The sequence below is a fragment of the Mauremys mutica genome, chromosome 1 (assembly GCF_020497125.1).
Source record: "Mauremys mutica isolate MM-2020 ecotype Southern chromosome 1, ASM2049712v1, whole genome shotgun sequence".
Lineage (NCBI taxonomy): Eukaryota > Metazoa > Chordata > Testudines > Geoemydidae > Mauremys > Mauremys mutica.
This window is the reverse complement of record NC_059072.1, coordinates 118,253,138-118,272,000: the sequence shown is the minus strand read 5'-3', so window position 1 is coordinate 118,272,000 and position 18,863 is coordinate 118,253,138. Positions and strand designations below refer to the sequence as shown.

At 37.9% G+C, this 18,863-nt stretch overlaps 1 protein-coding gene across 2 annotated transcripts in view; it reads right to left on the bottom strand.

Moving 5' to 3' along the window:
- Positions 1-1,022: 1,022 nt before the first annotated feature.
- AEBP2 (AE binding protein 2) overlaps positions 1,023-18,863 on the bottom strand; it is a 97,675-nt gene continuing 79,834 nt past the window's right edge. The window contains exons 6-9 of one of the 2 annotated variants that reach the window (XM_044992806.1): positions 14,529-14,596; positions 4,967-5,080; positions 4,644-4,710; positions 1,023-3,059 (exon numbers count right to left, since the gene is read on the bottom strand). In XM_044992806.1, coding sequence (XP_044848741.1) covers positions 4,656-4,710; positions 4,967-5,080; positions 14,529-14,596 — 237 coding nt within the window. In that variant the 3' untranslated portion in view covers positions 1,023-3,059; positions 4,644-4,655. The remainder of the gene's footprint in view (positions 3,060-4,643; positions 4,711-4,966; positions 5,081-14,528; positions 14,597-18,863) is intronic. The other variant, XM_044992816.1, reaches the window with a different exon arrangement.

The window sequence follows — 18,863 nt, the reverse complement described above, 5'->3', positions numbered from 1 at the left end:
TTAGGTTCCCGCCCTATGCTAAATCTATATAAGGCAGGGAGTAACCTCATCTGTGGTTCTTTGCTCCCCACAAAAGATCACCCCTGGAAACACCTGAGGAACAAAGACTGAACTGAGGGAAGGACCTGACCCCGGCAAAAGGGATTTCTAGCCTGTGTATGAAACACCTGGGGATTCTAAGCTGTAAAGCAAGTGCAACTCGCCCATTAAGAATCTGCAGCCTGCTTGTATCATGAGATTCTGCTAATTCATATTCAATCTAGTTAGTATATTAAGCTTAGTTTGTTTTTTGTTTATTTGCTAAGTAATTTGCTTTGATCTGTTTGCTATCACTTATGATCACTTTTGTAGTTAATCCTATAACAGATCTCTGAACAGAAGAATATAAAAGTTATATATCAGGGTAATACCAATAAAAAGAGAACAGCCTGAATTGCTCCAAACTGGAGAATTAATGTTATTCTTCAGAAATACTCTAAGTAACATTCAAAACGTCACTCAGACAGATGCGTGGAACTGCCGCTGTGTGTGCCTGGTATACCTCTATCAAAGTTGGTATTTGTTTAGAGCAACAAATCAGTGGCACTTAATTCTTGCATCTGCAGCACAGACAAAAGAATTAGATACATTCAGAACATGGATATGTATAAGCATAAACTTTCTTCACGCTAAAACAAAGCTAAAAAATTCACTTACCTTTTTGTTACCAGTGCAAACTCAGATTTAACTCTGTCTGCCCCCTGCATTTTGGTTTTAAATAGACTCTTCCCCCATCATGCCCTTCCGCCCCACCCCGGGCAACTGCTGCATCATTAGGACATCACAAAATGCTTTGCTCAAACGCAAGAACAGACAATCACTGGTTGATTATTAATGGTTTACAGGTACAGTACGGGATTTATATCCAACAACTCTGGATTAAGTGTACATTCCATCATTTACAGAGGAACTAAAAAGATATTTAATTTATATCTTCAGCTCTTTTAAAACCTTCATTGAATGGTTACAATTTGGAAGCTAACGTGGTTATTTGCTTTGTTTTATTAGAAAAAATACTCAGGCAAGGTCTACAATCATCTGTCCATTATAGATGACTTACAAGGAACTCATGAAGCAATAAAATTAAAAAAATACAAATACAAACTATATCTGAAACACTTCTATTTGGCAATTTTATAACAAATTTTAAAAAAGAACCAAAGAGATTGTGGATTACTTTATAGGTACAGAATAAGCAGTAGATGAAGTGCTCAAGCAAAAAAATTAAACAAAACACTGTACTTTTTTAAAAAATAAAGTCAGGTTGCTACAAATCTTATGAATAATACCCTTATTTATTAAACACCCAGTCCAGAACATCTTATATTAGTGGTGCTTTTAATCTGCACTTCATTTTGTTTGATAAGATTTTTCATGTATATAAGTAACATATTTAACCCGTTGGAGCCAAGCAAGTCTTGTGTCAGTACCAATGCAGAATGCATTCGTATTATATTAGGAAACACGTAACCCTGCAGCCAAAGGGTTAATTCTAAGTTTTATTCTATTTAATAAAATTTTAGTGTAAAAACTGCTGGTTTTTCGTTTCACCGTAGTAACGTGAAAATTCCTCCCCAATAAGGAAGACTAATTCTGCAGTTTGACTGCATATATCCACATATATTTTACATTAGTTCCTTCCAACAGCAGGGAAATGACTGATTTCACGTTCACTATCAGAAAAGAGTTCTTCCCTCAAAGATTTCTGGGAAGGATGTTCAATGTATTTTTGTTCTTACAACAGATATTAACAGTAGTATATAGTCCCTTAGGTATGCAAACGACTTTTTTTGTTGTTAGGAAGGTGCTTTTTTAAACATTTCTTCTGGCAGCGCTAGTGAATTACAATATCCTTCCATATTTTCTAACATAATATATACATTTTAACTTTCATGCCTCTAGAAAAACATCTACAGTACATTTCATAATATAAAAATATATTACAAATCTGCTGAATTATTTACAAGCAATGTCCTATTATCTATATGCAACATTTTTGTCTCCATACAAGACTAACAAGTTACACACATTTCTATTTCTGCAAGTTAAAATCCATGATTTCTTGCTTATTAAGCAAGAAAGTGATTTTATTTTCCTTTTCAAAGCCAACTTTGGTGCATAAAGGTTGAATTTCTAGATGTTTTAAAAAAATATCTTTTTCTTTACATCTAGAAAAGATTAGGCCAAATAAAAAAAACACATACTGTACAAATGACAGAGTCTTAAAAGGTCAAAAAATTAAAATCAAACACCAAATTTTGCTAACTTAAGTAGAGGTTTTTCAAAAACCGTTCAGTAATAAAGATTACATAAAATTAGACCTCATTAACATACAGTACTAGTCCTGAAAAAGGGTCAGACATACTGCAACACTCTTAACAATACCTTTCAGTCTTACTTGGATATATGAATTTATAGTTGATTGGGGAAAACAAGCATTCCATTAACATTTGTTTAAACATCATTTAATGTCTCTTAGTTTTTGTGAAAGGATGCACAAGTGTACAAATGACAATTGATCACTATCCACCATACTCAGAAGGTAATAGGGATAAAGCCTGGGTAGTTTGTTCATTGTCTGGTGAGTGTTAAACTCTTAGCAGCTTGTTAAGAGTTCTCCTGGGAACTGTGTAAGTTGTGATGGTTAGTTACTTCCTCTTTTCAAACTACTGTATATACTAACGAAAGAAAAGCAGCTTAAAGAAGCAAGCATGCAAAGCCTTTTAGTTGTTCCACTAAGTTGCCAGAAGAGTGTTTGCTCAGTCTCCCACTGTACCATTCCATGACAATGTGGATATACAGTAATATATTAATATATTCCACAGAAGCATCTACTTCATTCACAGAATGTTTACACTAAGCATAAATATTATCTAAGGATTTGAAAAAAAGGATGAGGGTGGGTTGGGGGGCCTTGACTAATGTGCAACTTTATTTCTAATTCCATTGTCAGTGACTAAGACTGCAGGTGTCCCCAATTGCTTGGTTTTTACCTCTTCAACCTCTTCTGTGGCATTGTTCTGCAAAAGAAGAAGATACATTTATGGTTCAAGGTCATCTCAACAGCTGATTCAATGTAGTTGTATACGGAGTACTTTGGAGTCATGATTATACACAATTTATTTTCATCAAATTTTATTCAAACTGAAATGTCATTTTAGAAAATCCCATATTAGGATCCATTGTATCAGCCTTTGTACCGAGACTAGTATCCCTTCAATAATTCTTCCCCCATGCAAGTTTTAGGCTCCAGTTTCAGTTCTTTGATCACACAATACTGTGAGGTTTCCAAAAGAGCAGTATTTACCAGTACACAATTCCAAGAGTTAAAATTCTAGAGTACAATTTATATAGTTCATGGGGGTATTTTAGTAGTTTTACTGGGGTATCTCTTAGCCCAAAAACATTACAGTTTCATTTGAAAGGATTATCATATCCATTTTCATGGAACTTGTAGAAAGTTGGCTAACAATAAATTAAACAAACTGATCTATAGGACATCAGTTAAATTCCATTTGGGCCATAAAATTACAAGTAACTAATACCTAAGGCAGGGAATAAAAACAGTTTGTGTTAAACATTTTAAAACAAGATACAGTCTAATTTTGCTCATCACACTTATGAATTATTAGTTCACATCAGTAATTCATATTCAAGTAAGTATTTTAAATACTTACATTTAGAGAGACAGCACATATAGCAAAATTAATTCTCTCCATACTCAAAATCCATTAATTTGATTAGTGATGTAAACTGGCTATGAAGGTGAACTGAAAGGCTTAATACACATCCAGGCTTAATATACATCCAGACCTCAGCTGAGTGTTCTGTGTATTGCTTTAAACCTTAGTGATGTCAAGAAACACAGGAACACTGAACTTTGATCATGGCAGGTAAATGAAAACAACCAGATTTTCAAATTTTTAAAGTTTTTATAATTAATCCTACACATGTATCATCCTGTTATTGATTTGGGATCTTAATTTATTTAAGAAGAACTGAAAGCATTTCAGATTACCTTTAAAATTTTTTACACAAGATACAATCGTGGGATAATACAGAGGAATAAAATAAGAAAATTATTAGAAATGTGATGATTAGAAGCCAATCTGAAGTCCTAAAAAAAAACCCACATGTGTATGCTCCTTAAAGACATGTACTATCCCTCACCCCACCCCAAAGGCTAAAGAGTCTTGTATTAAAAAAAATAATAGTACTTGTATACAAGTACAAGTTTCTAAGGCTATGTCTACACTACTGCAATAAGTCGACCTATGCTACGCAACTCCAGCTACATGAATAATGTAGCTGGAGTCGATGTACCTTAGGTCAAGTTACCGCGGGTGGTCGACAGGAGAAACTCTCCCGTCGACTTACCTTGCTCTTCTCGTTGGGGGTAGAATACAGGGGTCGACTGGAGAGCGATCTGCTGTCGATTTGGCGGGTCTTCACCAGACCTGCTAAATCCGACTACCAGTGGATCGACCTCAGAGCGTCGGTCCCAGCTGTAGTGTAGACATAGCCAAAGTAATACTTCATGTATTACAGCTGAATGTAAAATATGAAAAGATAAATTTGGACTTTAAAAAAATTGGTATACAAACCAGTATGTGATCTTAACAGAAGTGATCTTTCAGGATTCCACTGTATGTACCTCCTTTACTAGAATTTCTGTACACCAAGCACAAAAAAGTAAAATACACTTGGTAAATACATACATTCCCTGTGTCTCAGTTACTAGAGTTCAGTTCAAGAAGTTAAGCAATTCTGAAAAGCCTTAAAACCTCCGAACTTAACCCCTGTACACTGGCAGGATTGATGTCACCTGCACTGGTGCATCATGCATTAGCAATCTTGGCATCAAAAAGTTAAGTGAGGCTTAAGACTTTATTGAAATAAAGTAAGAGGTTTAAAATTAGTAAGTTACCTGTATATGTTTGGGTCCAGAAGCAAGGCAGTATCTTTTGGTAGTTTTGATAAATGAACTACTTTAGTTTTTAATTGATGTCGTTCACTTTCATTTACCCACACATCAGGCAGACTATGAATAAATAAAATAAAAATTTTCAAAAAAGATCAACCCTTTTTCTCACCACAAAAGTATGTGGCAAACTAGCACTTACGAAGTATTTTAATATAATCCTCAAATTTCATTTATTAAAATAGCATCATCACTGGGGTGGTAAAAAGACACCAGAATTTTTACACATTCCTTACCTTTACAGTGCAAAAGAGATGCTAAGAATGACTGAAGTTATAGTTCATTAGAAATACTGGATGAAAAAAATAAAACAATGGCCTTGCATTTTGAATATCAGACTTTTGGCACTTTAAATGTAAAACAAAGAAAAGCACACAGTGACTTCTAACAAAAAAGAATAAATTCAACTTAAAGTCTCAAATCTAAAACAAAAATAGTATGTTTGATTTTTCAAGTATTAGATAATGATAATCTAGAATACTAAATGCCCTGCGCTTCACCACCCTGGATCAATGAACTTGCTAGTTATCTGCTTAATTTTCATAAAACTAAAGCTTACTTGACATGCTCATCAAAATATGATTTCCTGAGTCAAAATAATGAAGTAAACTGTATTAATTCTCTTTTTTGGATATATAGACAGCTAATTTCAAGCATGTTTGGTATCTAGTATATCAACTGTTCTTAGAGTGAGATACAGTAGAACCTGGTTACTACATAAATTGAGAGGTAGTCCCAGTGCTGCGTATAGTGAGGATCATGGGTAAGGGCTTGGGACAAAGGAAACACACTGGCCCAGTTCCTAGTACTCAACAATGCTCTGAAACAAGACTAATCCACTTAAAACTGGCTTTTTCTTTTGCTGTTTAGGAAGTTGTGAGTGCTAAGGATTATGACATGCACGGTATATGGAAGAATGCTGCATGGCCATATATGAACGCAATTTACAGAGAACATTGATGAAATGTAAAAAGAAGTGTCTATAAAATGTATTTTAGAAATAGGGACTATTAACTGTTCCTAATGGAGCCTGTGGCACAGAAAATTTTGAAAAGAAATCAATGGATTGATCCAAGTCAGATGTTTGGAATGGAAATTAAATTAAAAACAAGAAATTACCAACTAAAGCTGAAAAGGACACAGAAACAAATAAAAAAAGTTCTTCATACAAAAGCTATCTGGAATGTAGAACTGTCATAAACAGACAGTAAAGGGTTAAGAAGGTCACGTAGCCTAGCTGACACCTGACCAGAGGAATCAATTGGGGGAACAAGATGTTTCAAGAGGAAGGAGGGAAGTTCTTCCTTTGTTCTGTTCATTAAGTTCTGTGCTGGAGTGAAAAGATCCAGGAATCAACCAGGGTAGTGAGTATTAGAGAAGGAATGAATTAGCTTATGTTTATTTCCTTTTGTGACTGTCTTTCTGCATTAGAGGGATAATCAAATTGGGTTTTCTTTTGTGTAACTAAGGTTTTTGCCCAGGGGAACATCCTCTGTGTTTTGAATCTGTTGACTGTGAGAGTAGCTTGCATGCTAATCTCTCAGAGGTATTTCTTTTACCCCTTTTCCTTAAAGTCTTCTTTTTAAGAACCTGATTGATTTTTTCCTTGTTTCAAGATCCAAGAGGTTTGGATTGGTGTTCACCAGAAAATTGGTGGAGAAGTCTCTCTAGGTTACCCGGGGAAGGGTTACAATACTTGGGAAGGAGACATTTTTTGGGGGGGAAGACAGAGTTTCTCAAATGACTCAAACAACTGTTTAACGATTTGGGAGGTGGCAGCAACCAGATTTGAGCTGGTAATTAAGCTTAGGGGTTCTCATGCAGGTCCCCACATCTGTACCCTAAAGTTCAGAGTGGGGGTGAAACCTATGACAAGAACAAATTGCCAAAGATAGCAACTTATGAAAATTAGTCCTTCTGTAAGCTTAAGAGGCAATTTGAAACACTTAAGATGGAGAAAATACAGTAGAACGGATTCTTTTTCTGAATCCAAAAAATCAATTGTAGTTTTTATTATTCCCTGTGTTTATAGGGAAGACATGCCATCTGGCGCTCTGTCCTGGCTCTTACCTACACCAGATAGTACAGAATGTTTATAGATTTACAACTAATATTAAGTTAGCTACAAAGGTGTAGTACAAGATTATTGTGTCAGAACATACAAATTACCTTACTTTTTCAAGAAAGCCAGTCAACAGTTCACTTCTGTTGAAACAGCAGAAGTATGCACATTACAGCATTCCTTTAAGTGGACCAGAACTTCCATTCTTTACATTTACTTTAAATATCGGATTGTCTAGCATATCTGAGTAACTTCTCTTCTGCACTGTACAAAAGGTTCTAAAATGTTGTTCATTTCTTTAAATTGAAATACTGAAATTCAGTTTGACTCCTTAAAAGTAAAATATTGCACTCAAAATTTAAATCATATTTCTGTTGATATTAGAACATTTGTAGACCTGAAACTTTCAGGTATTAATTAATTAAGCAAATAAACTTTTATCTCCTATACTGTAATAGGAACAAGTATATGTTACAGTACTGTTATAAATACTCATAACTTAGAATTCTATTACAAGATATTAAGTTCTATTTTTAATACATTCAGACTTAATCTTGCCCAATAAACGGCAAGAACAGTACTTCTTAGTGGCAGCTGAAATATTTATAATACCCTTCCCATTCCTGGCTGAAAATTACTCAATCATCCTGCACTTCTGAGGTGGCAGCAGCACAAAAAATAAAAGAAAGAAAGAAAGAAAAAAAAGAGCCACAGGTAGTTACAACACCAAACCAAAATGCCAAGGACTCCAGGAAAAAGAGAAAAAAATAACTTACCAGTAATCCTTGTTCTCTGAAGACAATAATTATAATAGAGCCACACTGTTGGGTTCATGCTCTTGCACACAACCGGTTGAGACACTGAAAATCTGAGGTGTTAAAACCACCTCATCAGAACATGTGTTTGCCTACCTGCTTTTGAAGATCTAAGATATTTATATTACACCTGCTCATCACAGTGGTATCTGCATCAATCTTCAGTTATTTGATCTAAAGTATCACTGAAACTAAAAATATTCCCTTGCTCCAAGAGATGTTGGTTGAGTGTTGGCAGAGCTATTATATGCAATTATTCTCTATAAATCGAAATTCACTTATGATAGTGTCATGCTTGAAACCTAAAGTCCATGCCTAATTTCAAATTATATGATTGCTACAAAACTAGAGCTTTTTTGATAGACAGTATCACAGGGATTTTATTTGAAAGTCTCCAAAGGATGCGCACATGCCACCTTTCTGATGCAGCCATTTAACTTTTCTGAATTTTAGCTCTGAAGTTTTCCAGATCCAGTTATATGCAAGAGCATGGATTCAAGAATGTGGACCTATTATAAATCTACTTACCTTTAGAAGAAAAAGTAGTAACTTCGTTAAAAAAACTTGTGGAAAACCCAGGGATTGCGCAACACTGGCTAAACTACACTCCTAATGGGTTTCCTAATGATATTAGAACAAGGTGGAAATAAAAAGATTATTCCACTTTTCCATATAATTAGGATTATAATATTTGCATACAAAAGAACTTTTCTTATTTGAAAGAGAAAGCTCTCATCATTATTTAAAGTAGAGTATTTTAGAAAAGTAAATCAATGATGTATGAAATATTTGATACTTACAACTTTCTATTTGCCTTAAACCTATTTGAGGAGGGTTGAAACTGTTATTTGAAATCTGGCAGAAGGAGAGATTACTTACCTTGTACAGTAACTCAAGTTTTTTTGAGATGTGTCCTCATCAGGACGTGTGCATGACTGTGCACTCTGGAACGAAGATCTTTCATCAGCAGTGGCCACAGGTCTGTGCATGCTTGTTCCCTAGATACCCTCATGCACCAGTAAAAGGGCATATAGGAAGGGGTGAACCCGCTGCCACTCTAGTTCCTTCTCAACCACAGAAGTCCAACAAGAGACTCTCAAGGCAGAAGGGAAAGAGGGCCTGTAGTGGAGCACCCATAGGTACTCAAATCTCAAAGAGCTCCAGTTACTGTACAAGGTAAGTAACCTCTCCTTTTTCAAGTAGTGTCCTTATGGGTGCTCCATGTCACAAAGACTCCTGAGCAGTACCTCTATCATAAAGGAGGGTGCTGAGGAGGTAGATTCATTACAGAATGTTGAACAGCCTCAGCTCTGGAAGCAATCACAAGAGCATAGTGCAGGGAGAACATGTGTATCAAAGACCAGATGTCTGTGATGTATATGTTTCTCAACATGGCAACTGGTAGAGTCAGCCAGTGAGAAGGGGATGAAACTCTGAGGCTTTAAGATGGATCCTGCAATCCATTTGGGTAGTCTGAAGGGAAATCACCTGTACTTTCATGTTTTCTGCAATTGATAAAAAAAATATGGGTGAAGCCCTAAAGGGCCTAGTTCTAGCTAGAAAAAAGGTAAGATCTCATCTTACATACAGTATATGAAGGCTCATTTCTTCTCTTGAAGAGTTAGGCTTGGGATAAAGCAAACAGTAGGCGATTTTCTTGGCTGAGGTGGAATTCTGAGGAAACTTTAGGAAAGACATGAAGGCATGGATACAGTCACCTTGTTGTGATAGAACACCACGTACGGTGGGTCAGCTATCAAGGCCCCAACCTCCCTTGTCCTCCTGACCAAGGTGATGGATTTGAGGTTTTAACAGACAGATGGAAGAGGAAATAGTTCAGCATAGGTTCAAATGGGGGTTTCCTCAGTGCGTTGAGGACTAAACTGAGTTCCTGTGGTGGAGTTGGTTCTTTAATTGGAGGGAAGAAGTTTAAAGAGGTCTTTGAGAAACCTCATCATGGTTGGGTAGATGAAGACTGAAAACCTCTCAACGAGGGAAGGAAGGCTGTTATAGCAACTAGGTGAACTTTAACTGAATTCAGGGGTAATCCTGTGACTTTTAAACTGAATAAGTAATTGAGAATGTGTGTCAGACAAGACTCAAGAGGAAGTATAGATCAGTGGCTGTACCAAGTCTGGAAGTGTATCCTCTTATGTAGGTTTTTTGCTATGTTTAGATGCTTGAGCAGTAGGGGAGTTGGGATTAAACATATAGCAGTATGTGAGGCCAAGGAACTCTTAGGGCATCTCCCATTGAGTTCCACCTGTATCCTCCCCTCGAGCAGAATCATCTGCACTTCACATTGGATGGAGGGAAAGGGACAGGACCCTACTTGTCCTTGCCAGGGTTGGGTGTATCCCCGGCTAAAAGTTTTGCCAAGGTGAACCCCGAATGAAGGAGGCTCAACTGGGAACCCTGAATAGACACTTCTGAATCTAATAAGGAGTTGTCTCCTGTGTCAACTGGAGGGGCAAATAGTGCCAGTTACCAGTGTTTAAGTGAGTACAGAGGCCTGAAATGGGTTCTTTAATTGCATCAGTACCAGAACCTGTTAATATTAAGATATCAGATAGTGTCCAGTTGATAGAACTGGAATTGCATCTGTGTATCCACAACGGAGTTTATGAGAGATTGAAGACAGTGATGGTACCAGGGGGCAAGACGACATTGAACACGGTAGTGGAAGTGAAGTAGGCTCCAGCAAGCAAGATGGTACCAGTGGGGAGCATCTCACAGTACCCCTCAGCAACAATGGGTCCTTCAGAATCTGAAGGTCCTCAAGGGTCAAAAGACTAGACAATACCAGGGCCTCTGGATAGGAAACATCAGGAGTACCAGAGATGTCACTGAAGTACGACTGGTGCCTCCTTCATGTCTGGCTGCTGGAGGTAGTACTGACAATGATTTTGACTTGACTTGGGAGTCCTTATGTCAGAGTCACAGAGTCCAGTGCCAACGTAGGTGCCACTTTAGATAGTTTACCTGATGGTTTCTCAGTACATGGCATGTTTTTTTTAGCCTGTGCTGTGGTCTTGGTGGGAGCCTCAATGGTTCCCATAACTAGTCACAAGGTCCCCTGTGACCCAGATTGAGGGTAAATTTTCTCTTTCTTTTCTCCCATTCTGGGGAAGGAAGCCTTCTCTTCTTCAATGGTTTAGATCAGCGGTTGTCAAACTGGGGGTCGTGACCCCAAAGTGGGTCATGACCCTGTTTTAATGGGGTTGCCAGGGCTGGCTTAGACGTTGCTGAGGCCTGGGGCCGAAGCCTGAGCCACACCACCCAGGGCCGAAGCTGAGGGCTTGAGCGAGCTCAGGCTTTGGTCCCCACTCCTACGGTCGTGTAGTAATTTTTGCTGTCAGAAGAGGTCACAGTGCAATGAAGTTTGAGAACCCCCAGTTTAGAAGGTTTTGAAGGGCCTGCAGGGTCTTTGCTTACTGCCAGTAGAGACGATCACCAGAGCTCTCTGAGGATCTGATGTACAAAGGGGGTGACTCAAATCCCACAGGTCTCAGGCAGCACTCCACTGACAGGCGTTTGAGCCTGTCCTTCCTCAATTTATTAGATCTGCTCTTAAATCCTGAGCAGATCTTAGATTGGGAGGGGATGTGAGATTTCCCGAGGAAATGGAGCAGCTTGAACTGTCTCTGTGGGGGGAAAGACCCATGGCAGGTCTGGCAGGCTTTAAAGCCCAGGGTCTTGGGCATAATGTAAACTTGAGGCCATGACCCAAAGACCTGAGAAAAAGCAAAGGCCTGAATCAGGCACAATAAGGGAAGGGGAAAACCCCCCCTTTATAAAAGCACAAACTGTGCTAAACAAAAATGAAAAAAAATAAAGAAATTTTAGCAACAGGATAGCAAACCAAGAGGCTAGCTAGCAGATGCTGCGACACAGCCACAGGCGAATGAGAAGGAATTGGAGAAGCAGCGGGTCCATCCCTCCTGATATGACCTCATAAAAGAGCATGAGGGTATCTAGGGCACAGTTGCAGACCCATGGACACTGATGAAAAATTTCATCACATATCCTGACGTGGAGTACGCACAAAAACACTACTCAACGAACATTCAGAATCAAAAGAAAAAGCAACCAAACACGCTGAGAGAGCTTCAAGTGCAGTGTAGCAGTTTGTTCTTAGAGTATGTCTACACAGAAAAGAAAAAACCTGCAGCTGACCTATGCCAGCCAACTGAGGCTCACAAAGTTCAGGCTGTGGGGCTGTTTCATTGCTGTGTAGACTTCTGGGCTCGGCTGGAGCCCGAGCTCTATGACCTTGCAGGGTCGGAGGGTCCCAGAGCTCAGACTCCAGCCCAAGTCCGGAAGTCTACACAGCAATGAAACAGCCCTGCAGCCCACATCAGCTCACACAGGCCAGTCGCAGGTTTTTCTCAGTGTGTCTTAGTTAAACAGGAGAATCCAAAATGGCAGCATTACACAATTTACAACTGAAGCGACAAAATGTAATGTTCCCATGGTAAATTTATTGCGAGATTGCAGCATTTGCTTTATGTATCTTGTAGTCCTGCTGTGTATTACCAATTACAATACTATTATGTGTCCACTTTATGAAGTTTGTTGCTATTTCACTTTCCCAACACCTGACATACTGAGAATCAGATAAACCATAGTGAGAGAACAATCACCATTTTATTATATATTCCTATACTGCAAAACCATCTGTAATTCTTAGGGCTGTCGATTAGTCGGTTAACTCACACGATTAACTCAAAAAAATTAATCGCAATTAATCGCACTGTTAAACAATAGAATACCAATTGAAATTTATTAAATAATGTTGGATGTTTTTCTACATTTTCAAATATATAGATTTATATTACAACACAATACAAAGTGTACAGTGCTCGCTTTATATTTTAATTACAAATATTTGCACTGTAAAAATAAAAAAAAGTATTTTTCAATTCACCTCATACAAGTACTATAGTGCAATCTCTTTATTGTGAAAGTGTAATGTACAAATGTAGATTTTTTTTGTTACAATAACTGCACTTAAACAAAACAACGTAAAACTTTAGAGCCTACAAGTCCACTCAGTCCTACTTCTCATTCAGCCAATCTCTAAGACAAACAAGTTTGTTTACATTTACAGGAGATACTGCTGCCTGCTTCTTATTTACAATGTCACCTGAAAGTGAGAACAGGAGTTCACATGGCACGTTTGTAGCTGGCATTGCAAGATATCTACGTGCCAGATATGCTAACATTTGTATGCCTCTTCATGCTTCAGCCACCATTCCAGAGGACATGCTTTCATGCTGATGATGCTCGTTAAAAAAAATAGTGTGTTAACTAAATCTGTGACTGAACTCCTTGGGGGAGAATTGTATGTCTCCTGTTCTGTTTTACCTGGATTCTGCCATATACTTCATGTTATAGCAGTCTCGGATAACTCAGCACATGTTCATTTTAAGAACACTTTCACAGCAGATTTGACAAAACGCAAAGAAGGTACCAATGTGAGATTTCTAAAAATAGCTATAGCACTCAACCCAAGGTTTAAGAATCTGAAGTGCCATCCAAAATCTGAGAGGGACGGGGTGTGGCGCATGCTTTCAGAAGTCTTAAAAGAGCAACACTCCGATAAGGAAAGTACAGAACCCGAACCACCAAAAACAAGAAAATCAACCTTCTGCTGGTGGCATCTGACTCAGATGATGAAAATAAACATACATCGGTCCGCTCTGCTTTGGATTATTATCGCGCAAAACCCATCATCAGCATGTATGCGTGTCCTCTGGAATGGTGGTTGAAGCACAAAGGGACATATGATTCTTTAGCGCATCTGGCACGTAATTATCTTGTGACGCCAGTTACAACAGTGCCATGTGAACACCTCTTCTCACTTTCAGGTGATACTGTAAACAAGAAGCGGGCAGCATTATCTCCTTCAAATTGTAACCAAACTTGTTTGTCTGAGCGACTGACTGAAGTAGGATTGAGTGGACTTGTAGGCTCTAAAGTTTTACATTCTTTTATTTTTTAATACAGTCTTTTTTTGGTATACAATTCTACATTTGTAAGTTCAACTTTCATGATAAAGAGATTGCACTACAGTACTTATTAGATTAATTGAAAAATACTATTTCTTTTGGTTTTTTATTGTGAAAATATTTGTAATCAGAAATAAATATAAAGTGAGCACTGTACACTTTGTATTCTGTGTTGTAATTGAAATCAATATATTTGAAAATGTAGAAAATATCCAAAAATATTTAAATAAATGGTATTCTATTCTTGTTTAATCACTTGATAGTCCTAGTAATTCTACATTTCAATGATTAACAGCACTGGCTATTAACATTTACTCTGTCCTAATACAGGTGTAGCACATACACCTACTTATGGAAAAACAAGGTATTTTTTAAAAGGCATTTACATAGAGACGGTAATAATGGATCATCTCAATGACTTGGCAACTGAAGAAAATCAACCAGACAAAAGAGAAAGTTAATGACTCTTTTGTTCCAAACACCCAGGTTACTTTAAAAAACCCAGTATTTACACAGAAAATGTACTGTTAAATATTCAAAGAATAATAAAGGAGAGCACATTAACTGGATTGTAAACACTTCCACACGCAAATGGTATAATTGACAATGTATGTACTCACATGTCTTCTGGTGTCCAGTGAAGCAAGAGTTTTATTTTTCCAGACTCCTCTTTTCTTTTAGCTATTACCTGACAGTAACAGTTAAAATAAACATTTAAAAATCACATCTGCAGAATATTTGCTCACATTTACATTCCCTTGCTAAGTTTTATCCAATTGAAACAACTACTTAATTAAAAACTGTTTAATCAAAGACAGTGATAATTATATGCATAAGAAATCTATGTATAGAACTGCTCGAATAGTTCTTAGTAAGGTTGTAACCCTTTCATTTAAATTTCCCTTAGTATCTCATACTTGACATATCCAACAATCACTGAATGAAAAATTTAGATGTAACTTGAAATTTATTTTTTTTAATTAAAGCTTTTTAAAAAAAAAATCAGTCAAGATTTTGCAAAGTTACTTCAAAATTGAAATTACTGAATAAGATCCACAACTTATGTATAGTTACAAAAATGCATGTGATGCTTTATTAAATACCTATGGAGACAAAATTTCTGCCTGATGGAGCTTAAAATCTCATTCTAAAATTAAATCCAAAACCTAATGTTCCTTTAATGTATTTAGATTGCAGAATAAATCAAACAAAAAGAAATGCTACATTTATGGATGCCTGTGCAATCTTTATTCTTCTCCCTTGTACATACAAACTGTTACTCCTGGGGGAATTCTGAACTATTGTGCAATTCAGAATTTTGCAGAAATTAATGTTGTGAGTGCAGAATTTCCTTTCCCCCACAGAAATGGGCTGCAGTGCTGCTAGCTGCCACTAGGGGCCACTGGACTCTGCAGAGCCCAGCTTGCACATAGAAGACAATGCTCGGGGAGAGGGAGCTAGAGCAGTGGTTCTCAAACTTCTGTACTGGTGACCCCTCCTCATAGCAAGGCTCTGAGAACCCCCTGGTAAATTAAAAACACTTTTTTATATATTTAACACCATTATAAATGCTGGAGGCAAAGCAGGCTTTGGGGTGGAGGCTGACAGCTCGTGACCCCCCATGTAATAACTCCGCGATCCCCTGAGGGTCCCAACCCTCCGTTTGAGAACCCCTGTGCTAGAGGGTTCCTGGCAGCTAACGTTCCCAGCATGCCCTGAGGGAAGGAGAGGGCAGCACACAGGAAACTCTGTGCAAGCCTAGGACAGAGCATCAGGCTGTTTATCCCCCTGGATCCCTAGGCTGTGGGGGACAGGTGTCTGGGCAAGGGCAGACCCCGCAGCTAGGCTCTGCGGAGGGTGAGGAGGTGTGGGTATCTGGGCTATGGGGGAGCCACAGTTGGGGATGGGGAGGAGGGGGTTTGGGTGTATTAGTTGGAGGGGGGTCCCAGCCAGGTAAGCTTGGGGGGTGGAGGGATTGTGGGTATCTGACCCCTCCCGGCTGGACTCTGGGGTGGGGGGGTAAGGGGCCAGAGAAATAGGAACCGGGTTGCCATAGGGGTTTCTTTCACTCTCTACTCTTGGGGGAATTTGTGCGTGTTTGTTTTGTTACAGACATACTTACTGACAGTTATTTTGAAATAAATTACCAAAATATTGAAACGGGTGTGATTATGTAGTGTCTGACAAATAAAATTTGCAGAATTTTTAAACTGTGGGGCACAGAATGCCCCCAGGAGTAAAGTGTTCTCTGAATGAGGAAGGGGCCCTATAGGGAAAAAAAACAGTACATGATTCGTGTGATTAAAGGATTATATATATTTTGTGTATATGCACTTTTTTTGTGTGTGTATGTGTATATACAAACACACACACACAAAAGTGTATATACACAAATTAAGGTTGCCCGGGGTGCCAGCTCCCCCAATAGTAACACCGAAGACATTTCAAATGCGGAAGACATGGACACAGGTGGTAATATTAAAACAGAAAATGTTTCCCCCCACAATGGGTTTTTAGGAGAAAATGAAACTGCATTTTTACAATTCAGACTAACTTACAGTATGACAGAATATCACAAATTCTTAGAATAAATTCAACTGACTCACTGTTCTACAGAGGATCATAAAATTAATTATTTGCAAACAAACCATTCTCTATTCTGCTGGTACTGGAGAACACTTGCCAATCTATTCCCACAAAATAAATCCTTACAGTCAAGGGCCAAATTTTTAAATATGGGATCCTATACTTAGGCTTCAAAGTCTTGACCAAGATTTAAATAAAACATAACGAAATCTAAGCATTAAAAAAAGCTACATAAAATACAAGTTAATTCAGTTAGTTTACACATGTAGTGTATTTTCCTTAACACCAATGTGTTAATACTCACATTAAACTTTCCAATAACCTACAATCCAGGGTGGGCTGCTTGCTTTCCCATGTACTGGACTATTCTTTGGCTCTCCAATGCTGGACCTAACACATATATATTGCGCACGCACACACTGTCAAAGAGCTGTACAAACATTAATCCTAACAACTCCTGTACATCTGTGAATCCATGGCAATCCTTCAAATCCATGACAAAGACTATAAAGCCTGTAACACTGCCAATTCAGAGTATGTCAGATCCACAGATTACTGCTGAGCTTTTAAAGGTAAGTGCACTTGTTCTGCAAACGACCTTTGCAAAATATGCAGGACTAAACTCTAATGTCAAGAAGTTATGTAGATGTTTGAGGATGATGGTCATAAACTGTGCCAGAACTGAAGCCATTCCCATGTTACCATACCCAAGCTATCCTCTCCAAACTAGCCCTATCCATGACATATTTTCCAGGACTCAATAATAAAATAAGTTTGATGTCTGTAGGCCAAGATATCTGAAAAAATATGACCTGACCAAAACATTTAAAAAAAAATGGAAACACTATTTTGAAAGTGTCATACTTCACATGACTTGTCAAATGCCCCTGGAATCTAATAAAAAAAGATCTGCCTTTGCTAAAAGACCTCATAAATAATCTGAAGGACAGAAGAATTTCTTAAAAAATAATACAGAAGTGAGGCAATCAGGGGAAAAAATCAGTTTCAGAACTGAGAGTTGATTGTGACAACTATAGAGAGAACGGCATCTTCGCTTAATGAGAGACTAAATCTTTTGTATTCTTGGATACAAAAATTGTGCAATTAAGCCAGTATTCACCACAGTGGAAGATGTTACTAATCACCCAGACACTGATGCTAAACTTCTTTTAATCACTTTGCAAGACAGGAAGAGTCACACAGAGTAACAAAATGAAACAGATCAAAGAAAAGATTGTTTTCATTGTGGCAGACAGCAGCAGTACATCGAAATTGCTGGTTGCAGATGCAAGCATACGCCATATTGTGCAGCTACAAAATTGTGAAGGGACAACCATCCAGCACAGGCCATTAAATTCCATTGACATGATCTTGTTGTCCCAAATAAGCCCTGCTTGTTGAAATCAAACTATTGATAGAAATTTGTTTATTTAATTGAAACTTATGTAACAATTTCACATGTTTTCAGTCACTAAGGAATGAGCAGGCACAAGAAAGGTTAATTTGCTACTTGAAAAATGCCACTCTTTGATACTGAACCTTTCAAATGACAACTATTTTTCACTTCATGCAAATCACCGGCAATACATTTGGAAGTGGAGATCCAGGCACTAGGATTCTGTTACAATCCTGCTGACACTATGAATTCAGAGAACTGACCTACCTTTTCAGTGGTCTATATGCAGCCATTCTAGAAAGTAATAGGATTGACTCATTCATCAATATCATGCCAGCAACAGAACAGGAAAAAAAAATTACAGAGTAATCAAGTCTCCAGATATCCCTATACTCCCAGGCATGTGCAGTCAGGTTCATAAGAAAAGGCTGACTTGATTCAGTTTCATATCCCCTTTCCTTTAAGATGATTTGACAGAAACCATGCACGCTTTCAGAATAAGCTTGAACTATTTTCTTCTAGCACACTTAGGCTGATGACATGGTGCTTATCTGTGGATAAGAACACTGACAGTTACCTATCACTTGAATTGATTTAATTAGATTTCACCTTCACTACAAAACAGGAATTAGTCTTCTTGCCAGGAAAAGGTTTCCGGTATAATTTTGTTATATAAAGAATGTCTACTCTTTAATTATGCTTGCTTTTAAGTTACCAATGAACATTTAAAGACAGAAGACAAACGAGGTGATTTGATTTACCAAAAGAAAAGCCCATCTCACAAATCATAGATAAAACTAAATTTAACTATACCGAGGCCTGGTCTACATTACAGAACAAGGTTGATGCAAGGCAGCTTATATCAACCTATGTAAGTATCTACACGAGTGGTTCTCAACCCACACCCCATTTGTGGCCCAAATCAGCAACAATGGCAGCCCAAGTGACATCCTCAGTGCCATACAGATAGGAT